General features: G+C 44.1%; 2 protein-coding genes across 3 annotated transcripts; both read left to right on the forward strand.

The window, feature by feature from the left end:
• The first annotated feature begins 8,975 nt into the window (after positions 1-8,975).
• On the forward strand, positions 8,976-13,408 carry LOC117838315 (phototropic-responsive NPH3 family protein NPY4). Its single transcript, XM_034718290.2, has 4 exons — positions 8,976-9,115; positions 10,609-10,678; positions 11,254-12,444; positions 12,521-13,408. Exons 1-4 carry the CDS (start codon positions 9,054-9,056, stop codon positions 13,103-13,105), a joined length of 1,908 nt encoding a protein of 635 aa, XP_034574181.1. The 5' UTR covers positions 8,976-9,053; the 3' UTR covers positions 13,106-13,408.
• Positions 13,409-14,251: 843 nt separating this feature from the next.
• LOC117839786 (probable anion transporter 7) lies at positions 14,252-16,942 on the forward strand. Of its 2 annotated transcripts, none has more exons than XM_034720203.2 (2): positions 14,252-14,405; positions 15,152-16,942. In XM_034720203.2, the coding sequence occupies exon 2, from the start codon at positions 15,422-15,424 to the stop codon at positions 16,730-16,732; it is 1,311 nt and encodes a 436-aa protein (XP_034576094.1). In that variant the 5' UTR covers positions 14,252-14,405; positions 15,152-15,421; the 3' UTR covers positions 16,733-16,942. The 2 variants fall into 2 exon arrangements, with proteins under 2 accessions (XP_034576094.1, XP_034576095.1); XM_034720204.2 differs by having other exon boundaries at positions 14,274-14,405; positions 15,285-16,942.
• Positions 16,943-17,719: the final 777 nt, after the last annotated feature.

A 17,719-nucleotide genomic window follows, 5' to 3' on the forward strand; every position in this document is an offset into this window, starting at 1 on the left:
ATCGATGTATATTCGGATTTGCGTGGGTTGATCGGTAAGGAAAAGTTGGAGAGAACTCGTCGTGGTCGTGTGTGTTGTTGGGCTGAAGTGAAGGGATTGATTCTTTCGTTTGTTTCCTTTCTTTGTATGTATATGGGCTGAACTGGCATTATATATGGATCCACAAGCCATGTTTCCTTTCTTGTATATCCATACGCACGCACAGACATCTAGCCCGAGGATAAGAATTGGGCTTCTAGATATTTCTCTCCTTTGAAACGGTAGACGAACGAACGTAACTCACATGAGTTTAACACAAATAGGTATAGACAGTATACAAAAGAAAAGAAAAATATACTTTGCTACTTCCTTTCAAAAAGAAATGCTACTTGTGGATCAATTCTTTAGAAGCCTCGCTCTTGTATGGACAATAGTATATGTAGTAAAATCTAGACACAAGTATATATGTCTCCTGAAGAATTCAATGCAAAAATTGTTAAAAGAAAATACATTTTTTTTTGGTAGCTAAACACGGCAAGGGTCGGAAAGTCACCCCCGCTTGTAAGGGACGGCCCTCCTCTCTGCTAGCCAGCAGCCACGTTCGGCGAGGCGCCATTTCCGGCCAGCTCCCCCGCCGCAGGGGGACAAGGCGCCCTTAGTTTAAACCCCGGCGCCACATGATGTCAACCGACCTGAATTTTAAAGAAACCCAGGAAGCGATCGAACCACAAGTCAAGTTAATTACATAATTATTCGATGCAGCACACTGCTTATGCATGGGATTCCATTGTTCTCTCTTCAGATTGATGATACCAAGTTCAATGTGTTTATTTCTTTATTTCTTTTTGGTTCCTCGAGAAATCGTTATTTAGTTTATTGAGGTTAGTCAGTGGCATCCTATGTGGCATCATCCCATGCTAGTGCGTGCATGCATGTGAATGCATCTATCTCTTTTTCTCCTCCTCCTTTGGATGCTCATGCTTCTTGATTAGTTGAATTAATTAATTGTTTTTTAGATGTCCTTTGTTTAAATTCTTTTGACGTTAGTATATAGAAAAGCTAAAGCTTTAGTATTGTACTGAGTGGGTAGGGATACGGTTCGTTGGGCACGGCCTAACTGTAACTGTCTCGGGAAATAAAATGTCAACTGGTATTCTTTTTTAATTTGCTCTTCTTGAGTTCTTGTAGTAGTAGTAAATTTGAAGTTAGGACCGCGCGCGGCGTCGAATTGGGATAGCCGTGACAAGAAGATCGGCCTCTGCAGGCCAGATGCGGGGTGGGATAGGACACTATAGACTGTATTATGGATTCACAGGTGGAGCCGTGTAGGTCATGAGGTCCATGTGTGATGTGAGTGAATGTGATCGAGATGTTTATTGGAGCATGTTCGTCGTGGATAACTTTGAGACGAAAATACCTGCTGAGGATGACTAGCTAGTTGCAAGCATATGTTTAATACTTCTTTTGTTTCGAATTGTAGGTCGTTTTGGCTTTTCTACATACATGATTATTGCTATACATCTAGATATAAATTATGTGCAAAATTTATGTATTTAGGAAAAACAAAACGACCTACAATTTGGAACGGAGGGAAGGGGTACGTGAATTCTATCGAACTCCACATAAAGATACCCCATAATCTTGGTGTGTGAAATTCGTATATATGCTAAAAATAGATTGTGTTATTTTCATTTAATGCGGTGTTTCTAGTGTCATTTGATATTTCTAATAATTTTCCTCGTTAGAGTTAGTGCCCCATATATTGAACTGCGGCTGTATATCCCGTTTGCCAGGGTTTACGCTGGTTCCGGATTCTTTAAAAAGATGCACTGTAGCAGTAGTCGATCAAAAGCAATGTAGAAAGAGCTGGACCCCTAAAATGAACCAAGAGCCGATAAAGTCAGTGTTTTTCCCTTCATCAAGTCGTTGCTACTTGCTACTGTAGAAGAAGCCGAAACTTGGAGGACCTGTGCTGAATGTGCCCACAGTACAGACGGACGTCGGGACATGGACATGGAGAGACGAGATTGTACTACAAACGTTGTTGTCATCAATAAATTGGGATAGCTCCTCCTCCAAACAGAAATGGGCCGTCCAAGTTAATTATTGGACCGGCAAAAGAAACCAGCCTGGCCAACCAGTACGCAAAGTTAGATGGTACTCTGCCGTCAAGCCGCTATATGCGATTCACACACTGTGACACTGCACTGCAGCACGCACGGACGATACATGCATCGGACCTACCAAACCACAGTAAGTAAGGCTAATCGCGTTCAAAATCCGGTGTGCTTGCATTATTTCAAAAGATAACTACTTTCCGTGTGTCTACGTTGATCATTTGAGATTTTACGAGGTCATCCACGCTACTGGAAAACGCCGCATTAATCCCGGTAGGATACAACCATAGATCCTAAAATCCAATCGGAACTAAAGTTTTGAGATAAAAAAGGGATCTTTTGATCCCGGATCATTCACCCGAGACTAAAGATCCTCTTTAGTCGTGTTTGGTATTACAAACCGGGATTAAAAGTTAAAAAAATAAAAAAAATGGGCCACTAGCCGTCGCCACCCCGCCTCGGCTCCGCCCGCACCCGCGCCCGTCGCCACTCGGGGGCGCCAGCTCGCGGGGCCACCTCTGGCTGGCTGGCGCCGCTCCCCTGCGCACCGCCACCCGCCCTCGCCTCGCTACTGCTCCTCACTGCCAAGACGCGAGCAGAGGGGGAAGGGGAGGGGCAGCAGAGGTGGAGGAAGTGGGAGAGGAAGAGAGGGAAGGGAGGGGGCGCCAATGGAGGAGATCTGCGCGAGAGAGGAGGAGATGAAGGAGAGGAGGCGCCGGTGGAGGAGATCTACGCGAGGATAAGGAAAAGGAGAGAGAGGGGATCTGCGCCGGTGTGAGGAGAAGATATTAATGTGGAGAGAGAGGGGGGCCACGTGGGAAGGACGTTTTGTCCCGGTTGGTGGCACCAACCGGGACAAAAGATTTACTCTTGGTTGGAATTACCAACCGGGACAAAAGCCGCCTTTTGTCCCGTTGGAATTTCCAACCGGTTCCAACCGGGATAGGGGGGCGTTGGTGCTAGATTTTTTAGCCGTTACAATCAAAACTAAAGGGGGATTTTAGTTCCGGTTGATCTTTACAACCGGGACAAACTCTCCCCGGCGGTGGCCTTCGGTGCCTCATTTTTAATCTGGGACTAAAGACACTTTAATCCCGGGTCTAACGTTAACCGGAACAAAAGCACCTAGAAGGTCAGTTATCCGACAGTGACACGTCCTTTCCAACTATACTGGTAGTCATTTGATTAAGGAAGATGAACAAATACCCTGTTTCTTCGTTATTAAAGCATGTTACTACAAAGCGATGTCGACCGATGCTGTCCCTTGTTTACCTCCAATTAATATAAGAGACAAATTAACTGACGACGACGTGTTCTTTAGTACTAGTGACTAATAAATAAACAAATTAATTTAGTAATACTTGAACACGCCTAGCTTGTATTATCCGAGGTAGTTAGGCTTAGGTTTACGTTAAACCTATTAACAGCCATCAGCACTCGAAGAAAAGTGGGAACTAATGATTAATATAAGGTTACCACGCACACGGAGGTCTCAAATTAAAGATTCGATGCCACTAACTGAATGCCAAATGAAGCCATGCAGGGTGGATTGCTTCGCGCAGCTGCTGCCTACCCATTCCAAGCAGACAGGAAGAGTGATCCAAATCACACTTTTGACTTTGGCCACTCCATGCCAACCCGGCTACTGGTTAGCATGCCAACCTTTATACATCTATCCCTCTCTGATAACTGTTGCACTGAAACGTACGTACGAACTGTATATTCATCAGTGAATACATCCATTCAACATGAACATGGATGAGTTGCTCACAAAAAGAACATGCACAAAAGTTCTCCTGTTGATACCCCATCCAAGCACATACACATGCAAGATCCCTGTACGAATGGGATGTTTCGTTTTAAATTCCTGTAAAAGTAATGCTTAGTAGACCAAATTTACACAAGTTTGCGTGTTCATAAAATTTGTGGAAATGTAGCCAATGCAAGGGTATAGTTTGAAGTAACGTGAGATCCATATTCTGCATACACGCTAGTACGTTTTGGAACGGAGGGACTATAACAGTAGTACCGCTAAGCTAGTAAATTGACTACCATATTTTAACACCAACAGCCAGCGCAAAACAGCACTTGCAATGACTTTTACCCATAAAAGGTAACCACAGGGTCACGTCACGCCAGTTACCTGGGGTCTCTGGTCACTCTCGTATCTGATAGACCTTCCACTAGGTTATGTTGCTTCTCCGGCCACTTGTCCTGTTCACCGGCCACTTGTGTTGTCCAACGGCCAAAGGCTTCACGAAGTATGCAGCAAGTAGCTGAAAGCACACGAGCCGAGAGTGGTAATAGCCAAAAAAAGATCAGACACAGAACGAAAGGCTTCACGAAGGCGTGTACACCGCAGAAATCTTGGTGCGGCGCTGGGCCTCAGACGTCGCAGTCATCCGTGCCTTCCATGCCACTGGGAGGTTGAGGTGATCGAGATACGTTGTCTGCCACAGATATATCTCGCGGACATGACAATTGTATTCAGCCCACTAAGCTTATTCTTTTTCTTGCCAACGCCGGCCGTCGATCGATCGCTCGGCCAGCAGTGGGTTTGGATTTCAGCCAAACAACCCCCGAGATATACCATCAATCGTTTGGTCGAGGAGACAACAGACCCTGTACATATCTACGAACCATACGTTCATAATAATAATACTGTAAAGATTTTTAAAAAAATATCTCATTTGAGGAACAAGGGCTCCTTTAGTCGAGCTCCAAACGACTCCAGCTTCACCTGCCATGTTACTATTCATCTACTATTCAATAAAGTCTCTTTTCTCTCTCATCTCCCTCTCCCTTACAAAATCACAAGGAGCCGGCTACAATACTGAAGCCGGAGCACCCCGAAAATGGAGCTCTAAGATAGTTTATCGTCTTCATATTTCTTTTTTGCTTTTTGGTTTGTAAGATGGAATGAGATTATTATTCATTACCACCTCGCCCCTCCTAAGCTAATAAGCTAATAGTATAAGCATATAAGGAATGTAAATTTTTTTATCTCACTAAAATTCGTAAAATGGACTCATGATGCACCACACCTCATCTTAAAGCAAACACACTATGAATATCTTCAGAAAGCTATAAAAAAAATAAAATATATGAAAAAAAGATTTCAAAACAGTACTTATATCTAGGCACCATAAAAAATCCTCTCCGGAGCGAGAAAAAAAAAAGCAAGAGCTCAAATAGTGTACTAGAGACAAATTTTGACCAGCAGCAGGGTCAATTGTCAAGGGAACCTGTGTCCCCCGCTGGCAGCGACAGGGAGGATTGTGTCTGCCCACCGAAGGCTACGTGCACTGTCATGTCACCATTCACGGGAGAGAAAATCCAGGCAGGAAAAAAAAATCCAGGTTTTAGCATACGAGGATAAACTGCAGTTAACTTTTTGTGGACTGCATGTACTGCGCCGACGTACACGCGAGATGGGATTGGGAAAACGTCAAGACGACTCCCATCGGTCGATGGGCAACATGTGCACACCATCCGCGGCAGTGTGCCTTTCGTCGAAAGCAACTGGTTGAAACGATCAGCGTGCATGAATGATGGGGATTACCTGGTGAACTGATTGGTTATGGATGCGTGGAATTAGGGTGGGTGATGATCAAGTTGGGTGTTACTACTAGTTCATGAACTAAAGGAAGGACACGTACGGAACCAATGCGAGCCACTAGATGGGTGTGTAGACAAAATTTATTGAAAAGAAAGACAACACGAACCCAAGTGATCCCTATGGTGGAGCTTGTTCGTCTGGATTTAAGTCATGTATTCAATATTAAAGCTTCAGAGTTATTCTTTATCTTAGGCACACGTAAGTGAGTTATAAGTGTCCTATGGCTCTAAGCACGTGCCGGTGCTAAGTGAGACTAGGCTTCAATCTTGTTAGACCTGTGGTGGTGTGTGGTTTGTGTGCTTGTGCGTGCGTAGATGGCATTTCCGACCTTTTTTTCTTTAACATTTGTGTAATAAGAAGAGCTCCACCGAAATTTGTATCGAACCTTGGAGTGTCCGCTCAAAAGTGTGTTCAGTTTCTTCGATAGGAAAAGGGGAAAAATAAATATCAAACATAAATATTGTATTTGGCCAAACTTTACTCAAATTAAGTGTTCTCTAATACAAATCAGCAAAATCAATACGTGCTAATTTAAGAAAACGCAAATGGAGTTGGCATCATTTTTTTTTTGTAAATGGCAATACAATATGTAAACCTGGCCACATCATATATTGCTGGAAAATTTGCTTTTCTGTGATTATTGGCTAACAATTTGCTAGTTGGGACAGTTCACAAGAACCACACTACTGTTGCACTGAAAATCACACATAGAGCATGTTTGGATCCACCCAACTAAAGTTTAGAAACTTTCTTTTAGCTAGCTAAAGTTTATTTAGGGATGTTTGGATCCTCTAGCTAAATAATAGTTTAAAAGGTATTTATCTAGCATATTCCTCTCTCCTCTCCCACTTTAAATATTTTTTCTGAGGAAGGTGGAGGAGCAGTTTGATCTTTTATCACTTTAGCTGAATTTAGACGTTTAGCTGGGTTCAACCATAGGAGCATAGGACGATGGACGGTTTTGTTGCATGCAATTGATTGCCTTTGCGACAGCCTAATGAATTGTGGCCATTTCTCATGCAGATATTTCATTTCATCCTGGTCCAGCAGGGCTCCATGGGACTGACCCCAAGTCTAACCACTGCACACTTCATCAAAGAGTTAAAGTCTAGCCACTGTTCAGCCAACACTGATAAAATTCCAAAGGAGCATTAGTACTACTGTGCAACAAATCAATTATATTCACCCTCTCAGGTCTCATCTGAAGTACTTTCTTTTTTTTGGAGAGAAAAGGAAGCTGAATATATACCAAAAGTGTACCTACTTTCTTCTCCTATACAAAACTAAATCCTCCAGCAAGAAAAACCATGACCAAGAACTTAATTAAGCATGGGAAAGCGAGATAAAAAGCAGAAACATATGATTATAAAATAAATTCAGCTACATGATCTAGGGAGAAAAAGGAGGGGCCAGCGAGAGCAAGAAGGATGGCCATGAAACATTTTGGAGGAGGGGCAAAGCTGTCCATTCACAAGCCCACCCCCATGTCCCCATGGCCATGCATCGCCACCCCACCCCACCACAACCCCCACCGCACCAGCTTTTAAAGATAAACCAAATCCATGGCCCCTCCTGCGTCGCCGCAGCAGAGAAGCTGCAACTTGCTCTAGAAGGAAGGCACGGCTGATGAGCAACGGCCAAAAGAGAAAGCGCGATTTGATCGCTTCCGCCTCCGCTACCCGCGCTGCCCTTATCGGCGCCTGCTTGCCGCCGCGCCGCGCCCCGGCTACCGCGAGCTTCGCCTGGAGCAGCTAGCTCGTGTAGGGCGGCGGCACTGCCCGGAGGAGGGAGGTGAGCTGCTCCTGCTGATTTGCAACCCCCCCCCCCCCCCCCCCCCCCCCCCCCTGCGGTACAATTCTGAAGAGAAGAAGTTGGAATTTATTTTGGCGTCGAGCAAGCCTTTTTCTCAAATCTGCATCAAAGTTTTTCTCTATTTAAAATTTTCTTTTTTAAAAAAGAAAAATTGTCTGGGATCAGCTGCTGTTTTCTGGTAGTACTGGAGTTGGTTAGGAATGTTTCTTGATGATGTTGGTTCGGTCATTTCCTCGTCCTGAAAAGCTGCCTCTTCTTTTGCCCTTTGTCCACTTCCCCCCTCTGAAAAAAATCGCAGTTTTTCTGTTGCCATCTTTGGGGCGCAAAAGCTCCGTCCCAAGAACCCCCCGTTTCGCTCCGCAAATCCTCCCACAAGCTGCCTCCTTGGCGCCGCCAGCAGGCTCGTCTCGTTGCCGGCGCAGGTAGGTCGCGCCATTGCCGTCGCCCCCATCCGCTCCCCCGCGTTCTTGGGAATCACTTCGGTCTCATCCAGCGAGATATCTTTTTTTTCTCTTTTGACTAATTTGTCACAAATTCTTCTAATTGGAGTGAATTTGTGGTTTGGCAAGATTGGTTGCACACTCAGGCTAGCATTGCTGAACTTGTGCTTCAGGTTAGCTGAAAGAAATTCGCAATTTTTTCTCGGAGCCACGTGTGTTCTTCCTTTTCTTCCACGGTGAGGAGACAGGAGATCGGGGGTGGGGGGGGGGGGGGGGGGGGGGGGTGAGTGTGTGTGGTGTCGGGATGAGTAATGGGGATCAACCCACAGGAAATTTTTCTCTGTCAATTTCCTTGTGCGCATTCCAATCCTGTTGTCTACGGAAAAAAAAAATCCAAAACCTGTGGTCTGTGGATTGCAATTCTTTAGTCACCCGTTTGACTGCCTACATGTGCTAGATCCTTAAAAAAAATTCCCTGTTGCAACCCGTTTTGCCATTCATTCATGTGCTTGCTTGCAAAATTAACGAGATAAGATTCCTCCCCTCACTGGTGCTTGTTCCCATGGTCTCCCAACATCGAGTCGCCAATTATTCCCACTGTCCCCTCACCACGAGATGCTGCCCTTGTGCTCTGCAGGTGCTGCTGCTCCCTCTGCCGCCCGCGTGGTGTGAGATCCATCCAGCTCGGAGGAGGAGGAGGAGCTCTTGCCTTCTAGACGTTGCGACCCAGATCTTGATGCGTCTGCGGAGAGTAGTTTACTGATCTAGAGGAGGGGTTGGGTTATTGACCCGATTTGGTGGGGGCTTTGCCACTGGGATAGGGGGACAGTTAGGCCTGCTGGATCTTTATCACCAGTTGTTGGTCCTGTCCTTTCCGTTGGGCTGGGAAGCATTCACATGCCGGTGGCCACCGGTTTGGTACTTTCTTGACGGATTGGTTAAGCGCTGTCTGTGGGGTTGTTGTGCTCCTCCTCCTTGCGTCTCATTTGGTGGTGATTGGTGTGGGGAAGAAGAAGAGCTAGGGGAACAGAAAGGAAGTAGGAAGTTTTTCTCTCTTGTTCTTCGGTCATTTCTTGGCGTGGCACGATGAAGTACATGAAGCTTGGATCAAAGCCGGATGCCTTTCAGACAGAGGGCAGTAATATCAGGTTAGTTGATTTGTTCCTGTCTTGGCTCCACAGTTCTTTCAGATTATAGAGACATGCCTTGTCTTTTACTGGGCATTCTAAAATCGTCTCATTGATTTACTCTGCTTGGTCATGTTTTGCTGAATGTTAGTCTGATGAATTGTTCTAGAGATCTTATGGTATGAATTTTGAGATTGATTTCACTTTGTGGAAAGAAGACTCAGCGAAATTGGTTCCATTTTCCTTATGTTTTCGTGGCTTAGTATGCATCTTGAATCTTCTAATGCGCCAAGTTTTAGTGGATCTACTTTTGACTATTTTTAGAAAAGAAAATTTAAATTAATGGAGTTGCTCAATGGGCTAATCATACTGGTAACTGGTCACATGTAGATCAGATGGAAAGAGGGCCTAATTCTGTAGTTTTCTGCACTCTATTCTTAAACCAAAAGAAAGGAAGCACAATATCCATAGGTGCTATTACTTTCTTTTATACTTATTTGATTTTGGAATTCAGCATGGAGCATCCAATAATTTTGACGTATGGAAAACTAGTGTTATAATATTTGAACACCACTAAGCTAATTATGGTTTTAAGTGTACTCCTAGAACAAACATTTTTTGGATCAGTTCCATCTTCTTAAGACTATATAACTACTCTGTGTTTCATAGCGTGCATTATATCATGTGGCGTGTGTGCCAGTTATGAAGCTGTGGATTGCCCTCTCATTTAACAGTCACCATGAAACTAATGACCTGGCATGCTAAGTAGCACATTTTATGATGACACGCAGATGGCTAATTGCCTTACTGAGATTATTTATGGGCTTAGTTGTCCTTGATTCTTTTCAATGGCATATGTTCTTAAAGTTCATCTGTACTTTGGAGGCTTGTGACGATTTACTCATAGTTCCTTTCTCTGCATTGCTTAGTATTGACCTTTTTGATTAGTGGATTGGTTGGTGACATTGTGTGGTCCATCATGCAAATTTAAATCTGAGAGCTCAATGCGTTCTCTTACCTTGATAAACTATTTATTCTTTAGTCATTTTTGTTGGACCACATATCAGTTCAATTAGTTATGCCTTTGATGCACACTGCTTCTATATGTGAACTTGCTTTTGCCTTTTTCTAGTTTTTCTTCATGTACTTGGGCCAAATCGTGAATACTCTGTCACTGTAGTCTAAACTCTAGCTGATTCGAGTGGCGATTTTGTTACATCATGTCATTTCAGCTCTGCATTATTGCACAATTTGGAGTATAAGGATTCACCTAACCATCTTTGCATCCATAAGAAAAATATTTTTATCCGCTAACGTATCTAATCATATCTTCATGTAATAATACATGTGCACTTTCTAAACTATGCTGCTTTCATGCATTGCGTAATTCTGTTTATCATGCAATATTTTCACATATTTGCTCCTATTGCTATTCTGCTTTGTAAGGATGTGCCTTTCCTCCACTTGTGTCACTTTGCTTCCATGCTAATGTTAACTGCAATCATGCTTTTCAGGTTTGTTGCAACAGAGCTGGCAACGGACATTGTTATCTCCATTGGGGATGTCAAGTTTTATCTTCACAAGGTAGCAACTTCTATATGCTTCACGCATTATTAGCCCCAGAATCATTGAACAAGCTAGACTGTACAGTGTACACTACTGCCAAGCCCTCATTGTGGAAGAGACATTTTGTGCTGTGCCACATGAAAATCTTAACGGTGCCTACGTGTAGATGATGATATTGATGCCTTGTTTTTTTTGTCTGCTAGTGCACGACATCCTACTTTTGTTTGGATATTCCATCTTCAGGTTCATGAAAGCTTTCATAGTTTGTCATCTTTGTTTACCATGAACTCTTGCATTACAACAGAATGAAATGTTATACATGTGTTTTACAATATATGTCTTTTCCTTCAATAGTAACTTGAAAGAAACTAGTTATCTTTCTTACAAAGAAGGCAGATTTTCAGCTAAAGAGACTTGACCCAGGTGGTAGATGTACTGCACACCTTCTGCCAACTGTGGTTCAGTTCTAGCTATATTCATTTGATTAGCAGCTGGTTTACATATAGTGCAGCTTTGTTCTGTGTCAAATAATTAGTTTAAATTCTTTTATGTACGAAGGAAAAAAGTTCACAGTTTGTGCAAATTATTTTCAGTTCCCTCTTCTATCAAAGAGTTCGCGATTGCAAAGATTAGTGGCTTCAAGCAATGAGGAGAAAAATGATGAAGTGGATATCTCTGACATCCCTGGTGGACATTCAGCATTTGAAATTTGTGCTAAGTTCTGCTATGGCATGATTGTAACACTCAATGCATACAATGTCCTCGCTGCCCGTTGTGCAGCTGAGTATCTCGAGATGTTCGAGACAATTGATAAAGGAAACCTCATATACAAAATTGATGTTTTCCTGACATCAAGTGTGTTTCGCACCTGGAAGGACTCAATCATAGTTTTACAGAGCACAAAGTCACTGCTACCTTGGTGTGAGAATTTGAAGGTAATCAACCACTGCATTGACTCTATTGCATCGAAGGCTTCAATTGATCCATCAGAGGTTGAGTGGTCATACACTTACAACAGAAGGAAACTCCCATCTGAGAATGGTATTGATTCTCATTGGAATGGTGTCAGGAAGCAACCGACTGTCCCTAACGACTGGTGGGTTGAGGACCTTTGTGAGCTCGAGGTGGATTTGTACAAGCGGGTGATCATGGCGATCAAGGCAAAGGGAAGAACACCAGCTGTTGTAATTGGAGAAGCATTGAGGGCCTATGCATATCGGCGACTTCTTGGTTCCCTGGAAGATGCTGTGAGTAATGGAGTTGATTGCACAAAGCGTCGTGCAGCTCTTGATGCTATTGTATTTCTCTTGCCCACTGAGGAAGGTTCAGTGTCATGTGGTTTTCTTCTTAAGCTGTTAAGAGCTGCATGCTTGTTGGAATCTGGGGAGTCCCATCGCAGTGACTTGATCAAGAGAATAGGTACACAATTGGATGGTGCATCAGTTTCGGATCTCCTTATACCAGTAAATACAGATGAAAACAGTGTATATAACATAGATTTGATTATGGCAATTGTGGAGGAGTTCATGTCGCAGAATAGTGATAATGGCAAGGCAAAATTTCAAGATGATGAAGAAATCGTGGAGGTCGAGAATGTGAGTGTGACGACTGTTCCCAGTGCATCGAAACTGGCAGTTGCGAAGCTGATCGATGGATATCTTGCTGAGATCGCCAAAGATCCCAACCTTCCTCTTCCAAAGTTGATGGCGCTTGCTGAAATGGCGTCATCTCTACCCCGACCAACACATGATGGGCTCTATCGTGCCATTGACATGTATCTGAAGGTACCTCTTTCTACTTCCACTGAGTATTTGCATCGTTGGGAGTTAGAAAACTTAACGCTGCTTTGCATGCTTACAGGAGCACCCAAGCCTATCGAAGAGCGAAAAGAAGAAATTATGCGGACTGATGGACTGCAAGCAGCTATCGCAGGATGCGTGCATGCATGCCGTGCAGAATGAGCGCCTCCCCCTGCGCGTGGTTGTGCAAGTTCTCTTCTTTGAGCAAGTCAGGGCATCAGTTGCTTCTGCAAGGAGCGACCCTTCAGTTGAGCTACCATCTGTTGTTCGCTCGCTTCTTCCCAGAGAGAATGGCAACTCCATTGGTAGCTCCAGGTCAGCTGCCACAACGACAACGGAGGAGGAGTGTGGGGTCCCGACATCAAGTGACATCAACTCTTTGAGGTCGATGAGGCTGGCCAACAACAGCGGCGGCAGCGAGAGGAGCAGTGGCAGCAGCGACATGAACAAGAACGGTGATGACAAGAGCGCCTCAGGGAAGGCAAAGGGGATGCTGATGCCGAAGAAGATACTGAGCAAGCTCTGGTCTGGCAAAACGAACGCTGGTGAGAACAGCAGCTCAGACACGTCGGAGAGCCCTGGGTCGGTGAACCCAGAGGAGGTGAAGTCCACGCAGTCGCGGATCACAAGGCACTCGGTGTCCTAGTCACGGGGGTTAACGGGGTCACAGCCATAGTTTTGTTCTTGCTCTTGATTTGCCTTCACTTGACAGTAGTAGCTATCTCAAAATGCAGAGTACTACTACTAGCCTCACTTGTGATATCGCCAATGATACATTTTAGCATGAAATGATTGTAATTGGAGTAGGTTTGGTCATTGGTGATGTTTTCAGCACAGTTGCAGGGGTTATTTCTGTCATCATCTTTTCCTGGTAGGAATATGATGAAAGTACAGGCCTTTATAGCTGGTGTTTTTGAAGGTGGAATCAGAATGTTCTGTAGTTTGCTCATTGCTATTACATCCGTTGCACTCATAGCATCATATTAAAGTGAAACGGTCTTAAATTGTTGCGGTAAAGCAGAAACACATTTTTTTTTGAAAATATGTTTTTGAGAGGTTTCCTCGAGTTCTTAGAGTCGGTGAACATGCTGGCCTGGCCTTTTAGATCTTCGTAGCTGGAATCCACTAGGTCATTTGATTTCATCATGCACGGCCCAATTGTGTGTGCAATGGGCTCTCATGTGGGCGTTAACAGCCCATCATCAGTCTCACTCAAACAGATATTGTTAAGGCATCACTGAATGAGATCGGAACATGTGATCCAGCGCCCATATTATAAACAGCAAGTTGGAAGTTTGTGATCCACTACGTACGAGGATTCGTATGCAATTCCCATAGAATATGGAGTAGTACAAACTAACTTACTACTAAGCATCCAAGGCATATACGATCAAATAAAATTTATACTCCCTCTATTTATAAAGATATTACCGTCAGAAAAAGCCTAATTACTAATCTTCTTCTTAGCATTAATGATGCGAAAGGATCTAAGAACCAGGAAAATAATTTTGCACTTTGATTCTGTAAAAAAAAAGCAGGCAAATTTGTACTTTGATTTTGTAACAAAAAAAAAGCAGGCAATTTGCTGACTGCCTAGCTGATTTTGGTGTAAGTGCCGAGGCCGGTGGTTCCATGTGGAATCGTGGATGGACTGACCAACCGCCGAGCTCTGCTGGTTGTGCCCTCCCGGCGATTTCAGCATCTGGTACCAGTGGTACAAAACCCCCTTCCTCCCCTCCACCCGCGACCCCCCCCCCCCCCCCCCCCCCCCCCCCCCCCCCCCCCCCCGACGCGCAGACTCCCGGAGCGCACGCCCTCCCGCCCGCTCCCGCCCCCGCCGCCCGCCCGCTCGCCGCCACCAGCGCCAGCCGCGCTGCTGGGTCGTATCTGCCCGCCCCTGCTCGCCGGCACCCGAGGCATCCAGATCCGGCCCGTCTCCCCGCAAGGTGAGTGCTGGATCTGCTTATCATAGATCCCCGCGAACGTGATTTCACCACTGAGTCGACGCTGGCCTGAATCTCACGGGGGCAGTGGCAATTTGCGAGAGAGCGCTGCGTGTTTGTTTGTTTGTTGCTGATTTGTTTAGCTGTACGGTTCCGGGGTACTGCTCCTGCCTTTTGTTCTTGCTTTGCTTGATTGAATCTCTGGGTGTAGTGCACGATGCCAATGCTATCTGACTGCGTTGAAGCAGCTCCAGTGGCGAATTTGAGCTAGGGGTCGAGTTAGTTCTAGCTCTCAGCCTTCGGTTCCTAGTATCTTGCAAAGGAAACAAAAGAGCTTGGAATGCAGAGTAAGATCTAGCTCAGACATTGCAGCGTCAGGTCTTTTTTCCCGAGCCAAGGTTTGCGATACGTTACACTAGCAAAAGTTTGATCCTGACTACTTGGATTTTAGCAAGATCTGTCTCTGAAAGTGCAGGCTTCTAGACTGGTTCATTCAGCCATCTTACAGGAGTAACAGTTCTTCTCCTCTAGAAGCCAAAATCCATTTTCAGTGTCTTGTTTTTCCTTTCCTGCTGTGTTGAGCTTGTGCCAATCAGAATTATATTGACTATATGACATTCTTTGTATTTCGGCCATGATTGATTATTATGCAGGATTTCATCTATTCCTTTTGTTAGTCAGCCCAAGAGTGTAAACATATCCAGTTCTTGATATATCTAACTTTAGCTCCTTCGATTGTCATCTGGCAGGTCTTTGTCTTTCGGTTAATGCGTTGGATATCAAGAATTTCTATGTTAATTTGCTTATGAGATTAGCAGACTGATAAGGGCATTTGAAGCACAAGTGAAGAAGCACTGATGATCAGTAATTTCTCATTTTCAGATTGTAGTATCCTCTGAGATGATGGGGGGAAGAGAATCGGGCTTATGGTAAATCCTGGTGAATATTCATGGGAGGTCAGCAAGTTCTGGCCTGACTAAGTGTGGTAAAAAAACAGTGTGATTCATCTTAGATCATTAATGATGAGGATGAAGTTCCCAAAACGATATGTCATAGTATTGTTGACGTTCATCTGCACAAATGTTTGCTACATCGAGCGTGTTGGTTTCTCAATTGCTTACACTGTCGCAGCTGATGCCATCAGTGTGAATCAAGCAAACAAGGGCATGATACTCTCAATGTTCTATTATGGTTATGTTTTATCACAGATTCCTGGTGGGTGGGCAGCACAGAGAATAGGAGGTAGACGTGTTCTGCTACTGTCATTCATATTGTGGTCTTTGATATGTGGTTTAATGCCACTGGATCCCAACAGAGTAACCATTCTGGTCCTTTCTCGACTATTTGTTGGTGTAGCACAAGGTTTCATATTTCCTGCCATTCACACTGTTCTGGCGCAATGGGTGCCACCACAGGAACGCTCTCGCTCAGTATCTCTTACTACCTCAGGGATGTATCTTGGTGCAGCCTGTGGCATGCTTTTTTTCCCAAGTCTGGTGAAGAATATGGGACCCCAGTCAGTTTTCTTTGTTGAAGCGGTATTGGGAGTAGTATGGTCTGTAATATGGTTGAAATTTTCCAGTGATCCACCTCGTACTGATCTTCCAAAGGTATCAATGCCAAAAGTGGCATCTCGAGACATGATCAAGGCACAAGCAGGAGGGGTTGTCGCACCTCGCACTGTAAAGATCCCATGGCGAAGGATAATCTTCAGTCTTCCTGTTTGGGCAATTGTTGTCAACAACTTCACCTTCCACTATGCCCTGTATGTTCTTATGAACTGGCTCCCTACCTATTTTGAGCTAGGCCTTAGACTTAGGCTCCAGGATATGGGTTCCTCAAAGATGCTTCCCTATTTCAACATGTTCATTTTCTCCAATATCGGTGGTGTGGTTGCTGATCACTTGATTACAAGGAGGATTTTATCTGTTACCAAGACAAGGAAGCTTCTGAACACCATTGGGTTCGTTGTCTCAGCATTTGCACTCATGGCCCTTCCTTTTTTCAGTACACCCTCAGGCACTGTAACATGTTCAGCGATATCTCTTGGTTTTCTGGCTCTAGGAAGAGCAGGGTTTGCTGTAAACCATATGGATGTTGCTCCAAAGTTTGCAGGGATAGTAATGGGGGTCTCAAATACGGCGGGTACACTGGCTGGAATTGTTGGTGTTGGCCTCACTGGGAATATTCTGGAGGGGGCAAAGGCTTCTAACAAGGATCTAACAAACACGGAAACCTGGAAAACAGTCTTTTTTGTTCCAGCATACCTTTGTATTTTTAGTTCTGTGATTTTTTTGGCCTTCTCGACCGGCGAAAAGGTCTTCGAATAAAGGGTGATTAGTTTTGCTTTTTTTTTCTTATTTACGGTGAGGCAGGATAGCAAAACGGGAATCTCACATGTATCTGTAGCATTTGTTACTAAATTTCAGAGTTCAGACTGCATCCCACACATTATGAAAAGCTATGTCAGGAAAAGAAAACTCACATTTTTATTGTAAGAATATATTATATATGATATCAAGAGCCATCTCATTAGCGCAGTTGCACGTGAGTGCAGCTAACAAAATTTCCAGTGTACCAAGGTTATCTTCTTCTTGCTCTTGTTACGTCTAAACTGAGCCAAAGTTTGTTAGATTCTCTCTTTTTTTTCCCCTGGTGTACACACATACTTATCTGAACCAAAGTTTTAGGTTGTCTTTTTTTTCCCCTGGTGTATAAACATACCAGATGAGAAAACCCGCGGTTGGCATTTTCTTATTTCGGTGGCCATTGTTGGGTTGTGGCTAATACACTAGCTTAAATGCTCTGAACCATTTTCATCTTTGTTTTTTACTGGAGTTATGGACTGTGGTTATAGTCTTTCAGCAAACTCACGCGTCCGTGAGCATGTTTGTTTTACTGTTTGCTTAATTCATGGTGTTTTTCTCCCAGAAGATATCTGTCCTTGCCTATCGTTTCTCAATTCTTCATTCATTTGTTTTCCGGTTCTTTTTTTTTCCTGGCCGCGCTGCACAGGATTCCCTGATTATTTGGTTTCTGCTCAGTTTGTGCACGTGCAAGAGATGGAGGAACACTGAGGGTTGTCTTTGATATTGGTTGAAGCTCGTTGATGGCTGTGCAGATATGTAGGACGTAGCTTGGTTTTTCTTACTTTTGCTTGTCAGTACTCTGCTAATCCTAAAAAAAACAACATGCGCTTAGGCTCGGAAGGTATTTTACTGCTGTTTTGCAGTAACAAGAAAGTAGTGTATACTATAATAACGCCACTTTGTCTTTTTTCCTAATGATGTTTTGGTTCTACTGAAGATCGATCGTAG

The sequence above is a fragment of the Setaria viridis genome, chromosome 9, assembly GCF_005286985.2.
Source record: "Setaria viridis chromosome 9, Setaria_viridis_v4.0, whole genome shotgun sequence".
In the NCBI taxonomy this organism is placed as follows: Eukaryota; Viridiplantae; Streptophyta; class Magnoliopsida; order Poales; family Poaceae; genus Setaria; species Setaria viridis.